General features: G+C 36.0%; 4 protein-coding genes and 1 long non-coding RNA gene across 14 annotated transcripts; 1 reads left to right on the top strand and 4 right to left on the bottom strand.

Annotated features, from left to right (window-relative positions):
• Positions 1 to 4,546: 4,546 nt before the first annotated feature.
• On the bottom strand, positions 4,547 to 7,087 carry LOC100678445 (inosine-uridine preferring nucleoside hydrolase). Of its 3 annotated transcripts, none has more exons than XR_004344941.1 (6): positions 6,839 to 7,087; positions 6,241 to 6,445; positions 5,973 to 6,144; positions 5,619 to 5,887; positions 5,090 to 5,523; positions 4,547 to 5,020 (listed from the first exon to the last, which is right to left on the bottom strand). XR_004344941.1 is itself a non-coding variant. In XM_003426904.3 (5 exons), exons 1-5 carry the CDS (start codon positions 6,889 to 6,891, stop codon positions 5,212 to 5,214), a joined length of 1,011 nt encoding a protein of 336 aa, XP_003426952.1. In that variant the 5' UTR covers positions 6,892 to 7,087; the 3' UTR covers positions 5,024 to 5,211. The 3 variants fall into 3 exon arrangements, 1 of the variants encoding a protein (XP_003426952.1); XR_004227426.2 differs by having other exon boundaries at positions 5,107 to 5,523; XM_003426904.3 differs by lacking the exon at positions 4,547 to 5,020 and having other exon boundaries at positions 5,024 to 5,523.
• LOC103316516 lies at positions 4,746 to 7,877 on the top strand. Its single transcript, XR_512439.4, has 3 exons — positions 4,746 to 5,022; positions 5,762 to 5,924; positions 6,012 to 7,877. It is a non-coding gene; the product is annotated as an uncharacterized LOC103316516 (long non-coding RNA).
• Positions 6,889 to 12,021, bottom strand: LOC100118069 (ATP-dependent DNA helicase DDX11). Its single transcript, XM_001602089.6, has 8 exons — positions 9,973 to 12,021; positions 9,440 to 9,916; positions 8,825 to 9,375; positions 8,503 to 8,726; positions 8,256 to 8,435; positions 8,095 to 8,179; positions 7,874 to 8,004; positions 6,889 to 7,799 (listed from the first exon to the last, which is right to left on the bottom strand). The coding sequence occupies exons 1-8, from the start codon at positions 10,677 to 10,679 to the stop codon at positions 7,545 to 7,547; spliced, it is 2,610 nt and encodes an 869-aa protein (XP_001602139.2). The 5' UTR covers positions 10,680 to 12,021; the 3' UTR covers positions 6,889 to 7,544.
• Positions 11,205 to 15,644, bottom strand: LOC100118115 (ankyrin-2). 6 transcript variants are annotated; one of them, XM_008210539.4, is made up of 4 exons: positions 15,146 to 15,644; positions 14,979 to 15,069; positions 12,852 to 14,908; positions 11,205 to 12,760 (listed from the first exon to the last, which is right to left on the bottom strand). In XM_008210539.4, exons 3-4 carry the CDS (start codon positions 14,876 to 14,878, stop codon positions 11,704 to 11,706), a joined length of 3,084 nt encoding a protein of 1,027 aa, XP_008208761.1. In that variant the 5' UTR covers positions 14,879 to 14,908; positions 14,979 to 15,069; positions 15,146 to 15,644; the 3' UTR covers positions 11,205 to 11,703. The 6 variants fall into 6 exon arrangements, with proteins under 6 accessions (XP_008208761.1, XP_031784562.1, XP_008208762.1 ...); XM_031928702.2 differs by having other exon boundaries at positions 12,852 to 14,905; XM_008210540.4 differs by having other exon boundaries at positions 15,252 to 15,644.
• Positions 15,645 to 15,672: 28 nt separating this feature from the next.
• On the bottom strand, positions 15,673 to 22,560 carry LOC116417154. Of its 3 annotated transcripts, XR_004227427.1 has the most exons (5): positions 22,307 to 22,559; positions 21,159 to 21,284; positions 20,772 to 21,034; positions 19,821 to 20,048; positions 15,673 to 15,840 (listed from the first exon to the last, which is right to left on the bottom strand). XR_004227427.1 is itself a non-coding variant. In XM_031928708.1 (4 exons), exons 2-4 carry the CDS (start codon positions 21,259 to 21,261, stop codon positions 19,983 to 19,985), a joined length of 432 nt encoding a protein of 143 aa, XP_031784568.1. In that variant the 5' UTR covers positions 21,262 to 21,284; positions 22,307 to 22,559; the 3' UTR covers positions 19,759 to 19,982. The 3 variants fall into 3 exon arrangements, 2 of the variants coding, with proteins under 2 accessions (XP_031784568.1, XP_031784569.1); XM_031928708.1 differs by lacking the exon at positions 15,673 to 15,840 and having other exon boundaries at positions 19,759 to 20,048; XM_031928709.1 differs by lacking the exons at positions 15,673 to 15,840; positions 19,821 to 20,048 and adding an exon at positions 20,599 to 20,686 and having other exon boundaries at positions 22,307 to 22,560.
• Positions 22,561 to 24,447: the final 1,887 nt, after the last annotated feature.

Raw genomic sequence — 24,447 nt, 5'->3', positions numbered from 1 at the left:
ACTTTCACGGCGCCATTCAAATTTTAAGCTTGCGGTCAACTCAGCCGAATATCAATGTCCTTGCTATATGAATGTTATAAAATTAAATAATAGCAGCTTAGATGTAAATAATAAATAAATATTATATATGACGCACTATAAAAATCGTGATACTTTAATTTTTACGTAATACTTAGAATTTAATTTTCGCTACAATGTGCGTAAAAATAATAAATCGGGATACTTGTTCTTAGTTAATATTAGTTTGTTTATGTAATTAAAAACAATCAAACTAATATTATTCGATGGAAACAAATCAGGAAGGTGGCTAAGTTTTCTTCCATTAGGAACAGGTTAGGATAAAAGGAAAGCATAGGTGTAAGAATAGCGATGATGATACGCATAAATTATTTACATTTCATGCAACTATCGATCAACACTCATGCAACTGCTGTTAATGAAGGTATTTACAAATATTTAATTAATTAAAGAAAAGAAAAGAATATGAAAAATCAAAACATACTATTATTTAATTAATGAGTTAAAATATTTATTATGTGCATGCAATTAAATACAAATGATTTTATATTGATGAGTGATTAAAAGTTGTAAACAAAAATAATTTTAAATAAAAACCAGTGCTTATTCTATTTAAAAAATTACTACCGTTTATCGACAATTTATAAGAATTCCTCGGTGAATAAAATAAAATATAAAGTATAAAGTAATAATTGGCTGAGACGACACAATAAGCAAATAAGCACTTTGATTATCTTCGAGACATAAAATTTGTTGCTAAAAATGACTGTAGAATTTGATTGAAAAATTTATTTTTATATACTCGAACTGTGCTTATCGATGGCTTAATTTCTGTAATTTGGCATTCGGTTTCTCACCAGCAACAGCACGTTTTTGACATTTTGCATCACGTGCACGCCAATTAATCCATTTTAATTCATAAAAAATGTGCACTCTCACAAAAAAAGCTACTATACGTTGTCAATGCGATTTGCATGTCCCATCAATATTAAAGTACTTTTGATCCACTCTAAACTATTTTTTAAATAATCTACAACCTGTGGATTGTGATCGGATAAAGGTCGGCGCAAAGGATTTTTGTCTTTAGGGCTTCTATTGTTTAAGCAATTGAAAAGATCATTAACTTTTTTAATAAAATCACCCGTGGCTATACTGTGTGGATTATTTAATTTGTCCCTAGTTACAAAAGAAGCAGTTAATATAGCAGATGAAACTATGTTAGTGAAAATTTGAGCCGCTAAGCTAACATTCATTACTTCAAAGCACTACGTTCGAGATGTTTCATAGTTAATTTAGGTGCCGATTTAGAAATTCAATTTTCTTCTTTAGCGTACAATTCTTTTAAAACGTCCCAAGATACTTTGTTACTCGCAATGGTCATTTGATGAAGCCTAAAATTATTACGGAGGCATTTAAGTAGGTGAGGAGCATCGTAGTTAAAGAAAATTTTACGTTCATATCGCTCAATGTAAGGTTTATCTTTCTTAATTTTTAAAGTATTATCTGCAGTTCGATTTGGAGAACCCCCATCGCAAACCATGGATTTTACTTTAAAACCGGTTTCTTCTACATAATCTAAAATATCCAAAATAATTTTACTGAGTTGAGTACCACAAACGGCGTTATGTGAAACATAGTAAGCGACAGGTTGTCTCCAATTATACTGCATGAAAACATGAAAACTAAAACATGATTACCCGCCTGCACGCTTCGGCCGTGTTCAGCTAAATATGTAAATCCCTCAACATAAACTTTTTTAGAATTGTAATCTAAGCGTTTTTTGATGCTCATCTCATCCCACATTAAATCACATTCGCGTTCTTTTGAAGACATCGCGTCAGCTTTTAACAATTTAGATAAATTTTCAGATTTTCCCGTAGCTAAATCTATTTCATTAACCCATTTCCTAATATTTGTTACGCAAGGGAGAGCAAAATTCTATTATTTACGTAAAAAACAATAAGCTTTAGGAGATGTATAAAACAACTGTAAAGCAAATTGTTTTTCCTTGTCTGTCCATTTACGTTTTTTGATATGATTAGTCTGCATTTTAAAAAGGTTTAATTGTTTTTCATTTAATTTTTCAAATTGTTCAATAAAATCTAAAGTTTCATTATTTTTTTCGATTGTTTTACTTAAATTAACGATTTTTTTGTTTTTACTTTTCAAAACTTTTTGGTAATTTACGATTTTATATTTATGTTTTTTAGTTGAGCTTTAGCGGCTATTTGTACTAATTTTACAGATTTCTTGCAGTTTTCGTCTATTTGAAGTAATTGTTTTTTTTAAGTTAGTGACTTCTTCTTCTAACTTTTGTTTTGAATTCATATAAGCATGAGTTGAAGTTTGATTTTGGAACAGTTTGCTGTTATTAATTATACTTGAATTATACTTCGCGTGCATTTGTCGAAGAAGAAGCGCGTATAGTTGAACGAACATTTAAATCGATCAATCTTGGCTCTCCATTAACTAATTGTGACAAATCTGAATTTAATAAAGTATCATCAAGTAAACTATCATCAATTGGTTCATCGATTTCATGAGTAACATGTTCATTTATGTTTTGAGAGCCTTCTGGAACTGTACATAACACAAATGCTTTTGGGGTTGCAGAAGTCTTAAGTTTTCTCGTACCTGCTTTATTAGTATTCATCACATTATCATCTGCGAAATGTGATGAACAGATACGCTTGTTGTCTAACTGCTGCTTAGTCAAATCTACCAAACTTGCGTTGCTTTTTCGTAGAATCCATTCGGAACGTCTATAAATTTCGGCTGGTTAAAAACTAGATATACAGAGCTACAAGCTAAAAATAATCCATGCTAGACGGCAATTCACATTGGGTACATAATCTCTACGTTATTTTATGTTAGATTATAAAATAATCGCGACTGTAGAAAAAAATAATAGAAGTTGTTTCACTAACCATTTATTTAATTACTTTTTCTTCAAAAAATTAACAAATTATATATTATATATTGGATAAAATCAATTCCTTGGTAGAAATGCTCCGCATTAGTTGAGCAATACATGGGGAATTTTCAAAGTTGAAACGTAAGACTGCTTATTTAATTATTGACAAAAAAAAAAAAAAACTAAGTATGTAAGCATCTATATTTTGCATAAGTTAGCATAATCACAAGTTAATATTAAATTAAATTAGATTGCTCCTGTTCAGTAAAACAACCCCATTTTATTAACATATTCGCCAACGAAAATTGTGAAATTACTGCCAGGGTTGAAAAATAGTTGTGTAATTTATTTAGTTTAAATTTACAAAAGGGTTGTATGGGATACAAAATAAATTTTGTTTGTACTTGAATATTTTCCAAAAAATACTAATATAAAAAGAGAATACATGAATATATAGATATTTATGTATATATCAATAAACAATTGCTCGTACAACTTTGTGTATGAACAGTTGTAGAATAAGATTTTAAATATAGTATGTTGCTCAATATTTGCAGAGATCATGAATAATTAAAATAAGCCGACTGTGCAATTTTTTAATGATTAGAAATTATAAATGATTATTATAATAAAAATACAATAAATAATTCAGTAAAACGTGAAAAGACAAACGAGTATGAACTATTGATGAAGAAACAAAATATTCTTACAAAAGTCATCGTCACATGCATCATACAAAACGTAAAAATCAATTCAATGCAATCTTAATTACCTGCTTAATCAAACGTGATAATGAATTTAAAAAAATTACATCTAAATAAAATCTCACTTGCTCATCAAAACCAAAAATTAATAAGTTAAAAATAAAAATCCAAAACCATCACTATTTTTGGTAAAAAAAAATTTGTCGTTATAAATGTTTACAAAGATTTTATCGACTTTTTACCTTGAAGGAACTCAAATTATTTGTTTATTTCCGCAATTTTCTTTTAATTTAGCTACATCTGAAACTTTTACTGATGCCCTGGTATATAGGATATATAGGATTTAATAGGATCAATCGTTTTATATAGATAAATTTCCGATTAAGATTTACAATTAGAACTGATTATATTCTTCTAAATCGGATTTAATGAGTTATTTTTACCAGGGTGTATAAAGATTTTCATGAATTTGGGATGTTTTTATAACCTCCGATTACTGAATTTTCACATTTATTAACTCTAACAACACCCATGACAAACAGATTTATCGTATCTCATCACGCGGAAATCTGTGAAAGGTCAAATCAGGATTTTTTGCCTTTGATGTTCCACAATCGGTGTAGACACAAAGTGCACGTGGAGACGACATGCTGACCACGAAATCTTCTTCGCTAAACACAATAAACCTATCTGAAAAATCTCACGAAACTAGAACGATGTACTTCCCTATTTACTACTATTATTTAACGCTATTTGTTGCAAAAGAACTCTGTAGACTGTGAACAAGAATGACTAACAAACACAGAGACTGCGGCAAAGCTCTCTTCGCGCTGTTTACGCGGCTTTTTTCCTAATCAGAAAAATATGGTTGTCACAAGCAATACTTTTGTAGAGCCTCCTTACACACTCATTAATCATTTTCTTATCATTTATTTATTTTCATTATTGTTAAAAAGTATATTTTACATAATATACTGCGTGAATGATGAATCGTCTGCTGGTGCGTGCTCATATGCGCGACAAGCTGAAGGAAACTCATAGGTGGCGCCGCTGAGCGGTTGGGTAACAGAACTAACGGCCTGTTACCCAAGCTTTCGTCCCCCCATCTTAACACAGAACCGTTCTTCTATAGGAAGTCTATATTCGTTGATACAAGTATAGCTGATGTACATTATGCGTCCGTGTGTAGATTGATTAGGCGCGGTTTTGGTGTATCGTAACGCGAGGAGGCTAACTTGTGACGAATTATCTCGTGCGAGTGATAAGATTAGGTTTACGGTTGACGAGTGCATTGTTGGCTTTTTACTGTGACTGGCATGGGGAGATTCTTCTTTTACTGCAAATGTTTTTCAAACGTGAAAGTTTCTGATGATTAATATTCAGTCTGTAAGATATAAACAATTTTTTTTATTGAGTTTCTAACTATTGAGTCGAGTATAAAATGCTTTCGTACAAAAATATATAATTTACTTGAATCTTGGCGTGAGGCCAGCTCACACGTACACTTCTCGTGGCCAATTTATTTCACGTGCAACAAGCGTTATTTGCATTTATGCAAAATACCGTTGTCATCGCTCATGCCAAGTTTTCTAGAAGCTTATCCTTGAAGGCTGCCACGTTAAAATCTCTGACGATCTCCACGTTTTTATCCTCATTCCTTACACCCTCGGTTTCTACCAAAACGGAGCCCTTGAGCGGGCCATAGGTCACCGAGGACATTCGCGCTTCTATCGAGCTCGTTATGAGGTCCGGCCAAATCATGGTCGCAACGGCAATCGAATCGGCCGGTAGCCACTCCGTCAGTCTTTTTAAAATCATGTGCTCCACCTTGTTCAAGAAGATCATGGCCTCGGAGCTCAAGCTCCCCAGAACGTTCATTCGCCACTCCTGTATACAAGAATTAATTTAGTATTTTTTATTTTGTTAATTTGTTCGAGCTATCATGATCGTGATATTTTATAGCTTCTGACAATTAATATTACCTTACTGATACTATTTTTGACAACGACATCCCACGGGGCTATAAAACTCTTGACCTTCGTGGATGAATTAAGAACGATTGCATTACTTTCCGAGTCCAAGCTGAAATTGAATTCTATTTCTCGATTTTCGCTTTCGATTCCAGGTTTCGGATCTTGGACGGCTGAACCCATAACGTAAATTCGGTTGACGCTGTGAGTGAAACTGGGATCGAGTGACGCTGCCAGAGCCACGTTTGTCAGTGGACCAAGAGTTAAGATGCTTATGTTACCTAAAAAATACGATAGGTTTCGATTTACGTAAAAATGGTTATAAAAAATTTTTCTAACAATGAGATCGAATTATTATTATTATACCTGAATATTGCCTAACCAGTTCAACCATTGCCAATGCAGCGTGTTTAGAACTGTCAACTCTGCCGACGATATCTCTGCCAAACTCGAAATCGCCAAGTCCATCTTTGCCAAAGTAATCGCCTGCTGTGTAATTCTGCAACAAAGGTTTCTTCGCTCCACCATATACAGGAATCTGAAATAACAAAACAAAATGATCGAGTCGATGCTTGAGCAAAATTATAAGAGCGTTTATTTCTAAAGCACAAGAATAAAAATCTTAATAACTCACATCGGATCGACCAGCCACAGTCAGAATCTTGAGTACGTTAGTCTCGACGTTCGCCTCGTCTGTGTTCCCGTAAACGCATGTGATAGCGATGACTTGCACCTCCTTGGAGGCCAACGCCAGGAGTATAGCGACGGCATCGTCTCCGCCCGCGTCGGTGTCTATTATCAACTTCATCGGACGTGCTGCTCTAGTACTCGTTTCTTGACTAAGGACAACGTAAATTATGCTAAAATATTATGACTTGACACGCGCTCGTGTTGATTCATAATGTTTGACGAAACGGCTGAGCACCGAGTGGAGTTATTATTAGTTCGGGTAACAAAAGATTTGTTTTGCACAGAATTTTGCGTTGAGAGAAAGACAGAGATCGAGATTGCGGTACCTAGTACAATCTGAGTGAACTTGAGAACTTAGTTGCTTACAGCATATTACAGATAAGATGATTCACTTTATGAAATTATTTGTTTAATACTTTGAAATTGTTATCTTAAGTTGACTACATGTTCTTGAGTTATGAAAATGATATTGTTAAATATTTTGTTGACCTATCAATTACAATACTTTCGCGCAAAGCAAAAAAAAACGCTAATTCACATACCAAAGATGAACTGTAAGGACGCCAAGAAAAACTACCAGAACCTTCCAAAACATTTTTCAAACTTTTTTTATTCTCGTATACAAAGTTGAACTGGATAAAAAAGTATAAAAAACGTGCTCAATATATCGATTATGAACACGCAAGCGCGACGCGTCAAATTCAATTTGTGATACCAGCTCACACTTGACCGCAGTCTTATTCTAACCAAGCACCGCACGGTGCGATGTTGCATAAGGCGAGTTATACAAATAGAAATTCAGAGAATCTTATCCGTATCGACATAACTTATTGCATCGGTGTACAGTGCTAGGCACTTAACCATTTAAGAGTATGAGCAACAGAAGCAATTGGCATGGCCTGTGAATCGGAGTCCGGGGATTTCCGTGCGCTGAACTTTTTTTGTGAATGATGAAGCTCAGTTATGTTAAATATATTGCAATACTGATATCTATTATAACTGTTAAAAAATATTCTTAGAGCGATTTTATTTGTAAAACTAAATTACTTTTTCCGTATTTCATGTTGGTCTTTGTCGGGTTTCAAGATTTCATAAAAAGAAATCAGTCGAAAATAGTTTAATCTGGTATCTTGTGCTTCTCAAATAAATTATATGACGACTGCGGCCTATTAGACTACATACCGTACTTTAAAAGAAATGCTACGATTTCTCAATCATCGAATTAATTTGTTTAGTATCACGAAAGAACTAGCTCGCTGCAGTAGCAGACTTTCTTTTAGCAGCAAAGAATCTTGCAAGGGCCTGAACGCAGCTTCCGAAATTTGGCTGTATTGTTAGCGTGCGCTGGATCCAGCCGGGCAGCGACTTGGTCTTGTTGGAGTACCGACGATCTAGTAAGACTACGGTCGAATAGTCAGCGATGTGGCGAACCGCCCTACCAATGCACTGGTTAACAGCTTTCATGCAAGAGTTCTCATAAAAGACGCTCCCTGCGTTTGGATTCTGTCATTCCAAAATTTAAGAATTTAAAAATATTTGCATAATAAGATCGCATACTCAATAAAAGTATAACTTACAACATTCTCGTTTAAATATTTCATTTTTTCTTGCAACTCCGGGGATTTTACGTTTGGATATGGCATACCAACTACAATAACACATCGTCCCAAGTCGTCCGAGAAATTCAAGCCTTCGCTTAGTTTTCCGCCTTATAAATTAGTGCAAATAAATTAATTAATACATCTTAGCAACGAATACTTATTTCTATTAGGGAAAAAATATATAATAAGAAACATACCTACTACACTAAATAAGATTGCTCCGTTTTGTGGTTTTTGCGGCGTTTTTGCGGCGCTGGCGTATTTTTCCAAAATTTGATTAACCTGCAGTAGAGAGAATGAATCTGATTAAAGATTTAATTTGAAATAACAATGTAAAAATATAAAATAGTATAAGCACTTGAGTTGTGGACTTTGGTTCTCGAAAAACTGTCTTTTTGGTTCGAATCTTTGTCAAAACTCCGTTCGATTCCAAGTGCTTGAATAGCAGATCCTCGTAACTATAGGATGGCAGGAAAACCACTAAACCAGCTGGCACGATGTTACATAAATTCACCAGCGTCCTTCCCAATTCATCCAGCTGCAAAACAAAGTTTAATCATTCAACTTTGCCAAATAAATGAATAATTGAAAATCATTACAAATACCATTTTCGTATTCTGCCTATTTTGAAAATTGAACTCAAAATCGATGCCAGTAGGACCCGTCTTCAGAATGCATGTTAGGATATTCTCTTTAGGAATAACGTGATCACAGGAAAAGGTGACAATCCTTTCTGATTTTGCACCAGCACTAATGAACAGCTGCTCTTTAAACTCGGACATCGGTTCCATTGTGCCACCAGCCAAAACTACAGCTCTTGCTTCTTGTACTATAATATACATTGTGTCATCAAAAAATATATCTTTACTTAATTTTACATTTAACTATAAAAATATTCTTATCAATTAGTAAAGACAAGTCTATTACCAATGTCTGCAAAATGTGCTGCTGGGTTCAACAAGAGGAATTTCAAACAACCTTCGCCAACTGTTGTACCAGGCAGCACAAATATTCTTCCATCACTGCAGCTACTTCTGAGAGTCTCTAAAAAACTTGTTATAACCATCATTGGACTTGTGATAGGCTCTTTTTCAGTTTCCCTTGGTACCGTGACATTTTCTTTCATCTCTACGACTTCTTTCTTCTGTAGGGACTCAAGGAATGCAGTAACCCCTTTTTTCTCTTTAATCACCTCCTTGGGAACAAGATCATCCTCGTACTTCTCGACATAGCCCCTCAGCTTATGTACTAATTTAGACTTTTGAATAAAGCCAATGAGATCAAACATGTTCACGGTATCTATCTCAGCTGTTATCTCAAATTCCTCAAGGCTGTATAATTTTGTAACTGCTGTGTTAGTTGGTTTATCATCTGGCCGAGACCTGAATGTTCCACCCAATAGTTTGAGAAGTTTTTTCATGCAAAAGCTTATCTGGCTCAGGAACAGAACGTTTTTTGCTGTTAGTACATTTTCAAATCTGGAATAGAGAGATTGATAAGTAAAACTAAAACCAAAACTGAGTAAAAATTTGAAAAAATTACCTTTTCTTATACTGAGTGAGTTGATTAAGACAATGCAAAATGTGTTTGCCAGTCAAGGTCACACAGTGCATCCTTTCAATGGCCTCCAATAAGTTGTGAGCTTCGTCAACAATCAATATATTGTTTTTTAGATTAATTCCTGAACTGACTCTGGTGTTCTTGTGTAAAATAGAGTTGTAGGGGACCAAAATTACTTGCCCATCTTCCACAGACTTTCTCGTAGAGTAATAAGGACAGGTTTTTATTTCTTCACTTAATTTGACCGTCTCTTCAATGTCACGGATACTGGTTAATATTTCTGCCATAAGCAGGGATTGATCACCAGGCATAAATGGACAGGATGTGGAAGTTTTTGAACGTTTCAAATCTTTTTCTTGCTTAGAGGTGGCTTTCTTCTTTTGCAATTGCTGACACTGATCATTTATTAGATTAATACTTTTTAGAGCTTTCACCTTAGAATTGATGCAATAATTGTTCCTAAAAATGTTTAAAATTAGAGGTGAACTGTATTAATAATAATTTTGCAGTCTTACCTTGATGCTAGTGATACTAAAGAAACTTTGTCAAAATATGGGCTCTTTTTGAGTTCTCCAACAAATTGAGATAGTTGTGAATGAGTTCTTGAGCAAAAGAATATTTTGCAATTAGCAGGAGATTCCTCTGCTGTTTCTTCATCTTCTGAGCTGTCGGATCGACAGTCAATATCTTTCAAAATGAGATCTTCATCTATTAAATTATCTCTGGACTTTGTACCATCGATTTCTCCGTTTTGAGATTCTTTTTTTTCATCATTCTTTCTGTTCCTCCACTTGTCATAAGAATACTGTTTATTCTTCTTACATTGTTCATTATATTGTTTGACCCTCTCTTTGTACTTGATCTTTTTCTCTTCCTGTTTTGCAAGAGCATCTAATTTTTTTTGAAGAAATTGTTTGTCTTGGTTCAACTCTATCTGTTCTGTTTGAACTGAAAACCAATCATTCACGTTTTTGGCTTCGATTTCTTTGATTTTGGCATCAAGCTCTGCCTGTTTCTCAAGCAGTCTACTTTTTTGCCTTGCTTCGTTATCTATCAGCCACTTTAATGCTCCACAGATGATGGACAATGTCTTTCCAGTTCCTGTGGGACTTTCAAATATTCCTAAATTTCCATTTTCTAAGCACATGTATAAATTCTTCATAAAATCTGCTTGAATTGAATAGGGTGGAAATGGAAAAGGAAAATCTGATGGTGTTTCCATATCTCAGTTACTGTTAACCCTTCATTCAACACAGATTTGACAACCTCTTAAATGTCAAATTTCTAAAAGTACAATCGTTTACGTTTTTGATAAACTGACAGGCAGAATAGCGCAACCGGCCAACCGGTGTGATAGTGATCACGTGGGCTAAGAAATTAACAGTCATAAACGGTCAACTATATTATATACGCGTCGCGATTTTTTTAGGCGACGTCATTATTCCTAAAGCGGGAACATTTCAAACGATTACGTCGCGGTACAATACATTATATAATTACATACAATGTAGAATAAAAATAATTATTAGAATTAAGTGCTAAAAAAAAATTATGAGTTTTGATTTTTATACCTGTCAACTTGGTATGTTACATCCACTTTAATAAGAAATTTTGATGAAATAAATGCAGTATCATCAACATATTCCAACTTGGTTGGTAAGCTGCAAACGCGTCTCTTGCTTGCTTGTCCTTAATTAGGTACTCTTTTTTTGCATTGTTTTTTAAACTAAAATAAATAGCTTATTTCTTTGCATACTGTGACATCATTTATGTAATTTAATTAAAAAATACATCTTTATTAAATTCTCACGAAAGTATCAGACTGTGTACCATCGTATACATTTTGTAGATACCTAATAGATTTATCGGTTTTACAATAATTTTTGCATGTATTAGTGAAAAATGCAATCCTTTTCTATAAGTCTTAGCAACAGCATTGTTGTAAATATATATATTAGTATATACAAGCTCATTATTAGTGGTAATTAGCCGTGATAACGAGACAGGAAGCTTCTGTTAATAATTTACACAAAATTTACCTCGCAACTCGTATGTCTTTATCTACGTCAACACGATTCTAAAAAAGTGTATCTAATACACTTCGTCTCAAACGTATTCGTACGAATAAAATCGCGCGCACGCGCGTTTATCAACAATAAAAATAAATAAATTTTATTTAAATCTTTAACGTTATCTTAAATTTTATGTAACAGGCACTTTTGTCTTGCCGCGAAAGCTTTTCCTGCTCATTGAGTTCGTTGCATCTTCTCGGAAGGTTCTCCCCTGTCTCTGCTTTCTATCAGTTTCCTTTTCAAAAAGGAATTCTCTACTTTAGCTTTTATTAAATTTTTTAGATCCCCATCGCTCAGGTATCTAAATATATGCTCGACTGGACAGTTGGCTGGACAAAATGTATTCCAGGCCTCTTGTGCCGGCTTCAAAAGTGATGCTCTTCTGAGACCTTTCTTGTATTGCAATTTGAGGATAAATCCATATAAAGGATAGTCTTTCTCGAAGCTCTCTGAATTGAGGATTTTGGTGAAGCGCGTGTTCTTCACGTGCTTTGACATCCCCTGCTGGTCCTTGTAGATAATGCTGTTAAGCGACGAGTAGCTGTCCACAAAGATGCCTTTCATCTTGGCGAGCTCAGCTCTGCATTTGACAAAGAAGTTGTCCAGCTTGTCGATGCGATCCCAGCCAGTGTTGTAAAATATGTGCAGGTTCAGCTTCTTGTAGTAGGTGTACAGAACAGCTTTGGCTTTTCTGAGCTTTTTGTTGAAGAATAGGCCAGCGGCAATCATCGTGGTCATATAATGCAGGATGATCTCGATTCTGGCCAGCCAGTCGCCGATGCCGACAAGACCCAAGGGGTCCTTCAGTCTGTTGATGATCGGATCGAGTATAATGTGACCATTGTTGTCTTCAATATTCAGATTCGCTCCGTACTTGAGGAATTGTTCCACAGCCACGTAGTTGTTGCTGCTGCAGGCCAGATACAAAGGAGTCTGACCGTTTTTGTCGCGGGCATCGACGTCGCACTCAGCCTCCAGAAGGCAGCGGAACAGGCTCGGATCATCACCGTTGGACGGGTCGATTAACCCCAGATAGTGCAACGGTGTCCTGCCATCGGTGTCCCTGGCATTGAGCTCTGCTCCGTGAGATATCAAAGCCTTAATGGTCGCAACGTCACAGCTTTCGTAATCGCCGTTGGTCGCCATATGGAGAGCCGTCAGCTGCCGGATTGTCTGCTTATAATTGACGTCTGCTTTATGTTGCAATAGAAGATTAATCACCTTCACGTCCCTGTGTAGAAAATTAGAAGCGTTACTTTGAGTATTAAAGAAATGAAAATATAAATTATAGAAAAAAATTTGGTTATACAGGATTTACCCACCTATTCTGGGTGGCCATATGAAGGGGAGTGAGACCATACTCATCCACTGCATCAACTTCAGCTCCTTCGCTTAAAAAGAGTGAAACCATCTTATCTGTGTCTTCGTTCACAAGATCAACATTGGAGCAGATGGAATGTAGGATCGTTTTACTACATTTCGCGCGTACGTTGACATCTGCTTTGTGAGATAAGAGAATTTGGATGATTTCAAGTCTCCTTGCACAAAGCTCTCTCTTTATATCCTCTTGGAAATCAAAAAGCGACTTTCTTGCACTCCCCAGGTGCCATTCTGTTCCTATAATCACCTCAGTAAAGTCAATTGCATAGAACATGGGTGTCCTAGCATCTTTTTCCTTGGCATTGATATCTGCCCCATGCTCCAATAGTAACTTTATTATGGCAATATGATCTTCACGGTTCTTGGTCCAGTCAATAGATTTAGAGGGCTTGTTTTTACCACACTCTTGTTCGAATCTTTTAACCAGGCTGGAAAATTTTTCTAGATTCTGATTGCAAGCCAAGTGCAGAGCAGATAAGCCTTGTTCTTCTGTTAGACTAGCGTTGGCTTTGTATTTGAGTAGCAACTCAACATTGGCTCTTTTATTATAGTATACAGCAAAGTGTAACCCAGTGAATTTGGCCCATCTGCTCTCATTAGAATTAACAACAGAGTCTACCGACACGTTATTTTTTAAGAAATATTCAACCAGTTCAACGTTATCTTTTGTGCATGCAATGTGAAAATGCGATACACCTCGACCATCGATACTATTTTCAGTTTTGGAACAATACTGTAAGAGTAAATTTATGACATCATCTGAAGCAAAGTGATAGAATGCAAAATGAAGGGGTGTAAATCCATCATCATTCTTAATTCTGACATCTGCATTGTTTTTTAAGAGCAACTCAATGATTTTTGTTGTACTATTTTTCACTGCCAAGTGTAATGGTGTCATACCCTCACGAGCTTTGGCATTTATGTGAGCTCCTGCATCCAAGAGAACTTGTATTGTTTTTGCACGTTGATACTGAACAGCAACATGCAGTGGTGTATAACCACTCAATTGTTTGGAATCTAGGGACACAGAAGCGTTAACATTGATTTTTCCATGCTCCAAAAATCTCTCAACAATGCAGGTTTCATTTGCACAGGCGATGTGAAAATGAGAGACTCCATTTTCATCTACAGGATTAGGGCTATCATTGACATGTGCAATCAAAATTCTGCCAACAATTGATTCTTTCTTAAGTTTCATAAGCTTTGACTCCAAAAATTCTAATTTCATAGTGTAGAAGCAGCTGCCATCTCTCGTGCATCTGCTCTTATTTACATCTTTGAAGTAAGCTATGTGGAGTGGAGACAGTCCCCTGGCATCTTGAGCAGCAACATCTGCACCATTTCTAAGTAAAAATTTTACGGCATCTACTGACAAATTATCTGCAGCAAAATGCAGTGGTGTAAAACCAGGTGATTTATTTATATCGTGGGTAGCAGGACCATTGACAGGCATGCCATGTGCTATGAACTTCTTAACTACTTTCATCATGTTTCTTTCGCAAGCTATGTGAAAATGTGCAATATGGTCTTTGTTGTTGGGATTTACAGTTTTAAAATCATACATAGCAAACATCAGATTAACAATTTGAAATCTTTTTGTCCTCACAGCATAGGAAAGGGCTGTTTCATTATTTTGATCTTTATCCAGAATTGAAGCACCTTTCACTAATAACTTTTTCACTAGATCAATCCTTCCAAGTCTTACAGCATAAAACAAAGGTGTATAGAAAAAATTTGTTTTCTTAGGCGATTGAGTTCTGCAACCATTGTCAATAAGTATGTGGGCTATCGTGATTCGACCCTTATGCAGTGCTATCACCAACAGTGTATAATCTGTCCAGTTAGGATCTGTTCCTAATTTATTCGATTTTAGGGATTTCAGTATGGACTTTACACTGAATGAGTCAGATTTTCTTATGGCTACTAGTAAGGCTGCATTTCTATCAGAATTCATCATATTTAAATCCATGATGCTGGCATTCTCATTTGTTTGAAACTGCTGTAACAAATGTAAATATTTTCAGAATTCAGACTTTCAATATCACAATAAAACAGCTATTATATTTTACCTGATCAAGCAATATTATTCGTAAATTTCTTTTATTAACCTTGTACAAGCTTCATCGTTCATATGATCAGCATGCGTCACAGGCACAGAAACTACAAAATATATAAATGTAATAATTTCTTTAATATATTCTCTTTTCGTTCTTTATATTATAACCTATATATTGACCAAAAAATGGCAGTCGCAATCATAGTGTTGGCAAGCATATAGATAAATTTCACTCGAAAAATCCCGACTTTCACTTTTGAACATAAAACAACATGCTTGGCAATACCTACTGACTATACTTGAGCACAATCGGAAAGACAATTGTCTTTCGAGCGATATGTAATAATATTGTTTTGAAGCACTTCTTTCATTTTTGCACGAGGAACTAATATTCGTGCACTCTGCGTCGTATTATTTTCTTTGTTTACACATTTATGTGCTGAAGGTAGGGTGAGGTTAGTCCACGCACCAAGTTTTTATTTTTATTGTGATGGCTGAGCATCGTGTATAGATGATTTTAATATTTTTGTTAGAGTAATCCGAGTTGGATGGTTGGTGAGGAGAACTCGTAATTAAACAAGGCTCTAATATTCTGTTATAACTCTCTTTATTTTCTTCTTATATATATAACTCGGGCGACGGAGCTGTTGCTTCGAGAGCGGTCGGCAGGAGAGTGAGTACTTTGCAGAGCACGCGTGAATACCTAGTGCTGCCCGCATGGTGGCGCTAGATTAGCCCTGTAGTTTACTATAGACGGCAAGCGGCGCGAAGACTCGCCAACACTCCCTCCCTTCGGGGCGCTTGTCCTCCTGTACGTCTGCGTTTTTTATTCTCTGAACTTTACTCTGAATTAGTTTCTCCTTGGTTTCCTGTATCTAAAATATGTACAAAAATTCTTATTCGTCTGATATATATATATATATATATATGTATAAATAAAACTCTGAAAATTATAATTAAGTGTGAATTTCTATGTTCAATATTTTATCTCTGAGGTATTTATGAGTATCATTAGGCAGAGGTTTAGTCATAATGTCTGCCACATTGTCGGTAGTAGATATCCATTTAACTCTGATTTGTCCCTTTAGGACACACTGTTTTATGTAGTCTCCGTGTGTTTCTGCCATGTGACTTTTACTACCTGTCTTTTCTCTGATTGGTAGTTTTCTCTGAATTGTTTCCAGATCATCATCAAAGTTTTTCAACTTGTGATTTCCTTCCATCTGAGTGCAGTCCCCTGCAGATTTGTTATCGCACCACAGGGTAACAGGATACATAGTTTTCCCTGTTATATCTCTAATAGCTTTATCTAACGATACAATTTCTTGGCAAGCATTGCTCATTACCAAGTACTCAGCTTGGCAGGTAGAGAGTGATACGTAAACTTGTTTATAGCTTCTCCACATAATTGAGTCGCCATACAATTTTATTACATATCCTCCAGTTGAAGATGAATCTTCACAATCTCTAAAGCTAGCGTCTGTCATTGCTTCCATATACTCATTTTCTGCTCTGAAAATCAAACCTATTTATGAGGTTCCTCTGAGGTATCTGAAAATCCTTTTTACTTCCTTCCAGTCACTTTTAGTGGGTGACAGCTGTTTTCTTGATAGAAAGTTTACTGCAAATGCAATATCAGGTCTGGTGGCACCTGCCAGATATAGTAAGCTTCCTATAGCTTCCCTATAAGGTGCATGAGTTGCTATCTGAGCTTCTTCTGAATTTATGAGTTCTCTTTTTCGAACCTGTCTTGTAACCATAGGTGTTTTCTGTGGCTTACTATCTTTCATATTGAAACGTTCAAGACATTTCTCTATGTACTCTGATTGTGACAGTTTTAATATTTTCTGATCTCTGTCTCTGGTTATTTTCATGCCTAAAAATAATTTAGGTTCTCCTAAGTCTTTAATCTGAAAGATAGAACATAATTTTTCTTTTATCTGTTTTAGTTTCGTCTGATTGTTGCCTGCTAGAATGATGTCGTCTACATATAGCAGTAATACTACCATCTGATTTTGTAATCTCCACGTGAACAGACATGGTTCATTTATGTCCTTTTCTAGTCCAAGTTCCAAAGCAACTTCTGAGAAGCGTTTGTTCCATCGCTTGGGACTTATTCTGAGGCCATACAAGGATTTTTGGAGTTTACATACTTTATTTTTCTTAATGGATGGGTATATTTGTATACCATCTGGTATTTCCATGAATATGTCGTCTTCAAGCGTTCCATTCAGAAATGCTGTCTTGACGTCCATCTGATAAGCAGTTAAATTTAACTTATTAATGATTGCAAAAGTCGCTCTAACGATTGGCAATCTTGAGACTGGTGCGTAAGTTTCTCTGAGTTCATATTCTTTTCTATCCTTGAATCCTCTGATAACTAATCTTCCTTTGTAAGTCGTCTGACCGTCTTCTGAGATTTTCCTTTTGAATACCCATTTGGAATCATGATGATGTGTGCCTTTTTGCCATCTTTGTCTAGAGAGGGTCTGTCTACTATTGTCCACACATTGTTGTCTTCCATAGACTTTAACTCTTGTTTTATTGCTTCTGACCATTTATGTTTGTCGTCTGATTCAATAGCTTCTTTATAACTGACAGGATCTCTGTTCGTTCGTGCTATAAAAATATGTCCAAGTTCATCTTCTTCTGAGTGTGTATCTCTGGCTTCTCCAGTTGGAGTAGATACTTGTGGCAGATCGTGATTGGTATTTTCTACTTCGACTACTGCTTCTCTGAGATGTGTCCAAGTTCGTCTGTTTGTCTTGGCTTTTCTTTCTAGACAAGGTCGCTTTTCTGGTTCAGGTTTCTTAGCCTTTGAATCTTCTGAATTTTTGTCTTCTGCTTTTCTCTTCTGATTTTTCTCTTTCTCTGATTTTGAATCTTTTGGTATATCTGGTTGTGTTTTGACAACATCTGTTGATATTTCTAGTGTCTCTGATTTTTCTCTTAGGTCAGTTTTATACACATCCCTATACACCAGTTTTTCATTAAATCTCACGTGTCTGGATGTAATGAATCTCTGAGATTCAGAGTGCCACAAAACATAACCGGTTTGAGAATATCCAACCATGATTGTACGGATTGCTCTGTCTGAAAACTTGTTCGTCGCATTCGGTATTTTGGCATAGGCCAAACATCCGAAACGTCTGATTTTGTCTAGATGCATGTTTCCATTTGGAACCATTTTCTTGATTGGTATCTCTGAATCGATTCCTTTGTGTGGAGTTCTATTATAGATATGGACCGCCACTTCCAAAGCTAGTATCCACATGCTCTTGGGTAGACCAGAGTCTATCATGAGCGCTCTGATTTTCCACTGTATGGTTTTGTTAAACCTTTCAGCGGTTCCATTATGTTGTGGAGTGTAAGGAGGTGCGAACTCTCCTTCAATTTTCTCCTTTTCCATAACTTCTGAAAATTTACCTCCAGTAAATTCAGTGCCATTGTCCGTTCGGATGAAACACACTTTTTCTTCTTTGCCCAGTAAATTTCTTGTAGTTACCAAGAATTTTTCTAAGCAATCTCCAGCTTCACTTTTGTGTTTAGTAGAGTATGCTTTGGCAAATCTGGTGTAATCATCTATAAATCCTATTATGAATTTATTTTCCCCAGGATACGAGACTGGTTTAATTGGTCCCATTGTGTCTGTGTGTATCCTTTCTAATGGCCTTGTTGCTCTGACTCTGACTTCTGAGAACGACAGGTTTTCCATTTTTGCTAGGACGCAAACTTCGCAGTCTGTAATGGACTTGTCGAATTTTACCTTTCTGAGTTTATCTTCTGACTTTTGTAGCAATAGTAAATATTGCAGAGAAGCGTGACCTAATTTGATATGCCACAGCATTTCTTCGTTCAGCTTCTTTTCTTGTCTATCTGATTTGTTGTTCACATTGTTTTGTAGATATTTCAGCATTTCGTCTGACGAGTCGTCTATGTTTAGGATTTTCCTGTTCAGAATTTGTTCATCTAAGTTTGTATCACAAACTTCTCTCTGACTAGATGAATTTGATTCTTGTACAGTTCGTTCTTGCTGCTTCTCCCTCCCAATCTCAGTCGGATTCATCTGAGTTCCCTCTGATGCGTTAGTTTCATCTGATTCGTTTTGATCCTCAAGATCCTTGATATCTGACTGAGATTGCTGCAAGAACTCGTCTACCGAGACTATGTTAGCCGTGCATGAATACTTATCGTAGACTTCTTGTTGCTCATCTGATTGTTCATGTTTTGCTACGTTTAAAGAAATTATCCAGTTTGGCTTTTCATACGTCTCAGCTAAATACTCTTCGTCTGAATTTTTATCGTAGATTTTAAGTATTTTATTATCCAAATAAATACTCAAACCTACGTCTGCAAAACGTCTGAGAGAGATCAGATTGTCTGAAATATTTTTGGCAGAAATTACATTTGTCAAAATTATTTTGTTATTTTCATTTGATTCTGATTTTAAAATTAAATCTCCTTTGCCGTCTATAGAGATGTTTGCAGATTTATTTTTTATTTGCACTTCTGATATATTCGCCTGAACTTTTTCTGAAGTTACTTAAAATTATGCTCTTATTTACTATATGCTCTGTTGCGCCAGAGTCCGCAATAAGTACTAGTTTTGTAGGTGTTTTATTAATTATATGTGTGTTGTTACCTGTTAGCATCGCTTTGACCTTGTATCCCTTCTTCTGATTTCGGCCTGGTGTTTGTATATCGACCTTGCGTTTGAAAGATCCCCTTCTTACATTATTTCCACTACCTCTGACATTATTATAACCACCCCTTCCTCTTACCTCTACCTCTGAAGTTATTACTGTTGTGTTTGTGTTGTGTGTTTGTGTTGTTATATGTATAAGATTTTACATACCCATCTTTGGGATTGTCCTTATTTGGACAATTATCCCCTTTGTGTGGAGCTACAGCCTGGCAATAAAAGCAGTACCATAGATTGTACTCTTTAAGAGGACAAAAGGCTGCTCTGTGTCCCACCTTATTGCAGCGATAACACTTGTCTGTGATTATCGCCTGTTTAGCTGCAATTTTTTTGCCTGTCGTCTGAAGGCTGACCGTCTGATTTGCGTCTGTCTGATTCCAGCTGTAGTATCAAAGTTTTTATGTCATCAAGGCTCATCTCTGATTTGGTTGCTTGAAGTCTGATAATATTGGCCGATCTGATTTCTTTAAATTTTATACTAACAGCTTGAAAGAAGGCCGATCTTATCTCTTCCTCCGTCAGAGGTGTTTTGGTAATACAATTTTCAAAATCTCTGATAATAGAGTCAAAACGATCGCAAAATTCGTTTACTGATTCTCTATTGTTCATTTTGAGACTATATAATTTTTCTCTGACTGAAGAATCGGTAACATTGGCCTCTGCTCGTCTGAACTCTTTGATTTTAATCACTATTTCTAATGGGTCTTTTATTTGTAAAATCTTATTATGGTAATAATCATCTACGCGACTTATTAGAATGTCTCTGACTTGGTCTTTTCTGTTTTGTCTTTCTATTACTGTCTCTGAAACGTCTGATTGTTGAGAATCGTCAAGTATGTCTGCAAGATTATTAGCTTTTAATTCAGCATTTATATTGTCTAACCAAATGTTAAGTGGTACTTTTTTTGTTAATTTATAATTTCTCTTTATGTTTATTTTTGAATTAGTTGCGTTTAGGGCAATAGATCGTCTGAGTTCATTACAAGCTCTGCTGAGGTCGCCTAATGCGCTTGTTCCGTCTGATAAGTTTGTTGAATTGATATTGTTACTAAACTCTGTCTCACTTATGTCTCTGAGTGTGGAACTGGCAGGGTGGATAATTACCTCTGAAGTTAATTTTCCTATTTGTTCTGTGAGTTTCTGTATGACGGTGTTTAGGTTGTCAATATTTTCCTTCATATCGAGTATGGCTACTGTTTGATCTCTGATTATTTCAGCATGATTGTCGAGTATATCGGAGTGTCTCTCGAGAGCATTCTCCAGATTATCCATTCTCCACTCCATTTGTGAGTCAGTAGGTTGAGACTTTCCCTCCATATCTCTTTTTGGGGGTGTACCCGGGGGTGTATACCCTTCTATATCTGAATCTGTATTATAAACAATTTCTCTGATTAGCATTCAATTTTTATTTATTATTTGAACTCTGAATTTTAGGCCTAACTTCTGATTCTGAATTAATTGTTTATATTCTGATTTAAAAACACTTTGTACCTTGGTGGATATTCAAATGATCGTCCACTTGATTTTCGTTGCCTTCGTTGGCCACCTCTTTCTCATTTGATGGTAATGGGTCTGAAAGACTCCAATCAGACATAACGCTTCTGATGTTCTTTTCCTCTGAAATAAAGTTAGAATGCTCACTCTGACAGTTTTCTTTGATTTCTGCCAAGTTAGACCGCACTGCAAGTCAAACCAAGCTTGAAAATCAAGCACTAGCACCGTGCCTCCCGGACGCCACACACGTGCTCCCTCCCAGTCTAAGTAAACGAACGCAATTCACTTAATAATCTGCGAGGGGGCGATCGCACACGCGTATGTCGTCCAAGAAATCACGAAAGAAAGTGTAATTATCTTTTGATAATTTTAAATTTTATAGAAATTCAAATTCACTGCACCGCCGTTTCATTGAAATTTCTATCAAGGCGTGTTTTTAAAATTTATTCGAGTGCATCTGAACACTAATAAGCCAACAAAAAAATTGAAGCTTTTTGATTTACTCGAATAACTCTGACATTCTGAATAGGAGTGAGAACGATATAACTGGAATTATTTTTCTCTGATTTTATTTATTACATATATACACCGATAGCCAATCTAATCCGTTACGTCTGATTCTGATTAGACCATATATTTTGAAACTCAAAAAGGAGAAAAAAAAAAATTTACGAGAAAAATCCGTGCGTGTTGTTTGCGTGAAAAATTTGTTTTGATTCCGAGAGAGAGAGAGAGAGAGAGAGAGAGAGAGAGAGAGAGAGAGAGAGAGAGAGAGAGAGAGAGAGAGAGAGAGAGAAAGAGAGCACAACAAACCGTGCGCTCGACTCTGACAGCGTCGCTAGTCGCGGCTCACCTCCCCCCGATTCCCGGAATCGGCTCGTGCAGACTTTTGCCGGCGAGCTCTCGTGCGTTTCGTTGTCGCGCGCTTTTGTCTCGTGTTAAGACTTTTGATTTTCTATAACCTTCTGATCTATTCTGTAATTATTAAGACACCGCACTGTCTTTTCCTACTATTCTTTACGCAACTCTCATTTTTCTTGTCGATGCGGTAACACAACACACTCCCGAAACCGATCAAAAATTAAACTTTCTTTTGCTATATCTGATTACTACTCTGACTACACCTTACAAAAGCTTGTACTTACGTTTTCTTCTGAAATTTGTCCTCTAGACCTCTGATACGTCTGATTTATTTTCCTCTGAACAAAGATAAAAATAAAAACTTCTGAGTCGTCTTCTTCTCGGTTCTTCCTCTATTCCAGCGAGCTGGCCCACAACCTGTTAGAGTAATCCGAGTTGGATGGTTGGTGAGGAGAACTCGTAATTAAACAAGGCTATATTCTACAACTCTAATATTCTGTTATAACTCTCTTTATTTTCTTCTTATATATATAACTCGGGCGACGGAGCTGTTGCTTCGAGAGCGGTCGGCAGGAGAGTGAGTACTTTGCAGAGCACGCGTGAATACCTAGTGCTGCCCGCATGGTGGCGCTAGATTAGCCCTGTAGTTTACTATAGACGGCAAGCGGCGCGAAGACTCGCCAACAATTTTTCCTACCTATCGATGGAGAATCCAATGCTTGTTACGAATATTAATGACTTAAGTTTGTTCGTATATTATTTTCCAAGTATCACAAAAATATACTGTTTGTTTCAAAATAAATTTTTGATTCGTTATCTCATTATGCAAATAATGATTTTTAAGAAACTTTTAAAACGTCAAATCAATGCTTGTGGTTTGCTCATTTAAAAATTAAAATTAGTTGAAAATTAAACCATGAAAAATAATACAATTAGTTAAAATCAAAATCCAGCACCTTAGAAACTTCGATTTTTGAATTTGGCGCGTGCATTTATTCCGTTTGCATTACCCAATACCGATTCGCCGCCGATTCATCCTATTAGTTATAAATCAAATGCTCAAAATAAAAAAGTAAAAACTTTGTAATTTTTAAATACAAGTCTTTTGGACAATTCATAACTATAAATAATACTCATTTTTATCAATAATACTTTAATGTTACCTCAATTGCACGCACACACACATATAGGATGTACATATATACGATGCATTTCCCCCAAACTTTGTATAATTATAGTACAACAAATAATTCTGTATTTACAAAAAATAATATTCATAGGTGATAGGTAAATCAAGGAAAATAATAATGTCCAACAAAAAAAAAATGCGAAAGTAAAAAACCGCTACAACCGCCTTTTCGACTTCCGGTTTCCAACGGTCGCCGCGTCGCTCGGCGAGAGCGGATTTTCATCTGCTCGCATTCCCGCCGGCGAGTTCGCCGCGCGAAGGTCTTTTTTCTTTTCTACTCAGTGTTTTTACTTTTCAGTTCCAGAAGTCGCATTCAAGAAGCAAATTGCAAAGATTATTAATTATTTATTGAAATCAGAGTAGGGAAAAGTAAAAGTAACGGTAGTAGTATATCGTTTCTTATAGCTCAGCAGTTAGGGCTTTGCATTTTTCGTTTTTCATGATTTGTTAAGATACACGAGTTGGGCTCACTCATTGCCGATTTGCCGGCAATGAGGTAAGATTTGTTGTTACTTTAGATGATTTGCGATGATTATTACCTTTGTTTAACGTAAAAAGCTATTTTATTCGTACACCGACGTACGTCCTTGTCGGCGATTTTATGTGAGTCCCGGCGAGATACGCCCATTAGTAACGGCTTTTTTCGAAAAGTCTAAAATTAGTTTGACATAAGAACAGTTATAAAACAGAGGTGATTAGTTATACAGTGAAGGGATATTTTGTTAGCATAGTACGTCTTTCTCAGCAATTTTATGCGAGTCCCGGGAATACGACCATAAGTAACGGATTTTTTCGAAACGTTCAGAATACGTTTGACAAAGCCGTACAGATTTGAGCAGTTACGAAGTAAAGGGAAATTTTGTTAGCATCGTACGGCTTCCCAGCGACTTTATGTGAGCTCCGAGAATGCGCCCGGGAGTAAGGGTTTTTTTTCTAAAAGTCTAGAATATGTTTGATATATAAGCACAGCTATATAACAGAGGGAATATAAGTAAAAGAATATTTTGTTAGCATAGTAGGGTGTGTCAGTAATTTGACCCAGGGCATAAGAATAAACCCACAAGTTAAAGCTTTTTTAGAAAAGTCTAGAAAATGCTTTCATGAAATATGGCTATATAAAACTGAGGGAATATAGCTATAATGGGATAGCGACATAGCGTCGTTAGCATCATGGAGTTGGAGGGGTATCTCTTACTCTGTGGTTAGCATATGGTAAATCATAATTATAAACATCGA

This window comes from Nasonia vitripennis, chromosome 4, assembly GCF_009193385.2.
Source record: "Nasonia vitripennis strain AsymCx chromosome 4, Nvit_psr_1.1, whole genome shotgun sequence".
In the NCBI taxonomy this organism is placed as follows: Eukaryota; Metazoa; Arthropoda; class Insecta; order Hymenoptera; family Pteromalidae; genus Nasonia; species Nasonia vitripennis.
Note: the sequence above shows the minus strand (reverse complement) of the source record. Positions and strands in the feature narration are given on the sequence as shown.

What these genes read in the sequence shown, in the direction of transcription:
- LOC100678445 (XM_003426904.3), bottom strand. Translation starts at nt 6,891, where the DNA reads ATGTTTTGGAAGGTTCTGGTAGTTTTTCTTGGCGTCCTTACAGTTCAT. An exon ending in GTCCTTACAGTTCATCTTTG is followed by an intron (nt 6,446 to 6,838) that starts GTATGTGAATTA and finishes CGTTGTCCTTAG; the next exon opens with TCAAGAAACGAGTACTAGAG. An exon ending in TCAAAAATAGTATCAGTAAG is followed by an intron (nt 5,524 to 5,618) that starts GTAATATTAATT and finishes TCTTGTATACAG; the next exon opens with GAGTGGCGAATGAACGTTCT.
- LOC100118069 (XM_001602089.6), bottom strand. Translation starts at nt 10,679, where the DNA reads ATGGAAACACCATCAGATTTTCCTTTTCCATTTCCACCCTATTCAATT. An exon ending in TTAGTATCACTAGCATCAAG is followed by an intron (nt 9,917 to 9,972) that starts GTAAGACTGCAA and finishes AAACATTTTTAG; the next exon opens with GAACAATTATTGCATCAATT. An exon ending in ATAGGCAGAATACGAAAATG is followed by an intron (nt 8,436 to 8,502) that starts GTATTTGTAATG and finishes TTTGTTTTGCAG; the next exon opens with CTGGATGAATTGGGAAGGAC.
- LOC100118115 (XM_008210539.4), bottom strand. Translation starts at nt 14,878, where the DNA reads ATGGATTTAAATATGATGAATTCTGATAGAAATGCAGCCTTACTAGTA. An exon ending in CATATGGCCACCCAGAATAG is followed by an intron (nt 12,761 to 12,851) that starts GTGGGTAAATCC and finishes TTTTCTACACAG; the next exon opens with GGACGTGAAGGTGATTAATC.
- LOC116417154 (XM_031928708.1), bottom strand. Translation starts at nt 21,261, where the DNA reads ATGTCTGATTGGAGTCTTTCAGACCCATTACCATCAAATGAGAAAGAG. An exon ending in TCATTTGAATATCCACCAAG is followed by an intron (nt 21,035 to 21,158) that starts GTACAAAGTGTT and finishes TTTATAATACAG; the next exon opens with ATTCAGATATAGAAGGGTAT. An exon ending in TAGGAAAATTAACTTCAGAG is followed by an intron (nt 20,049 to 20,771) that starts GTAATTATCCAC and finishes TTGATACTACAG; the next exon opens with CTGGAATCAGACAGACGCAA.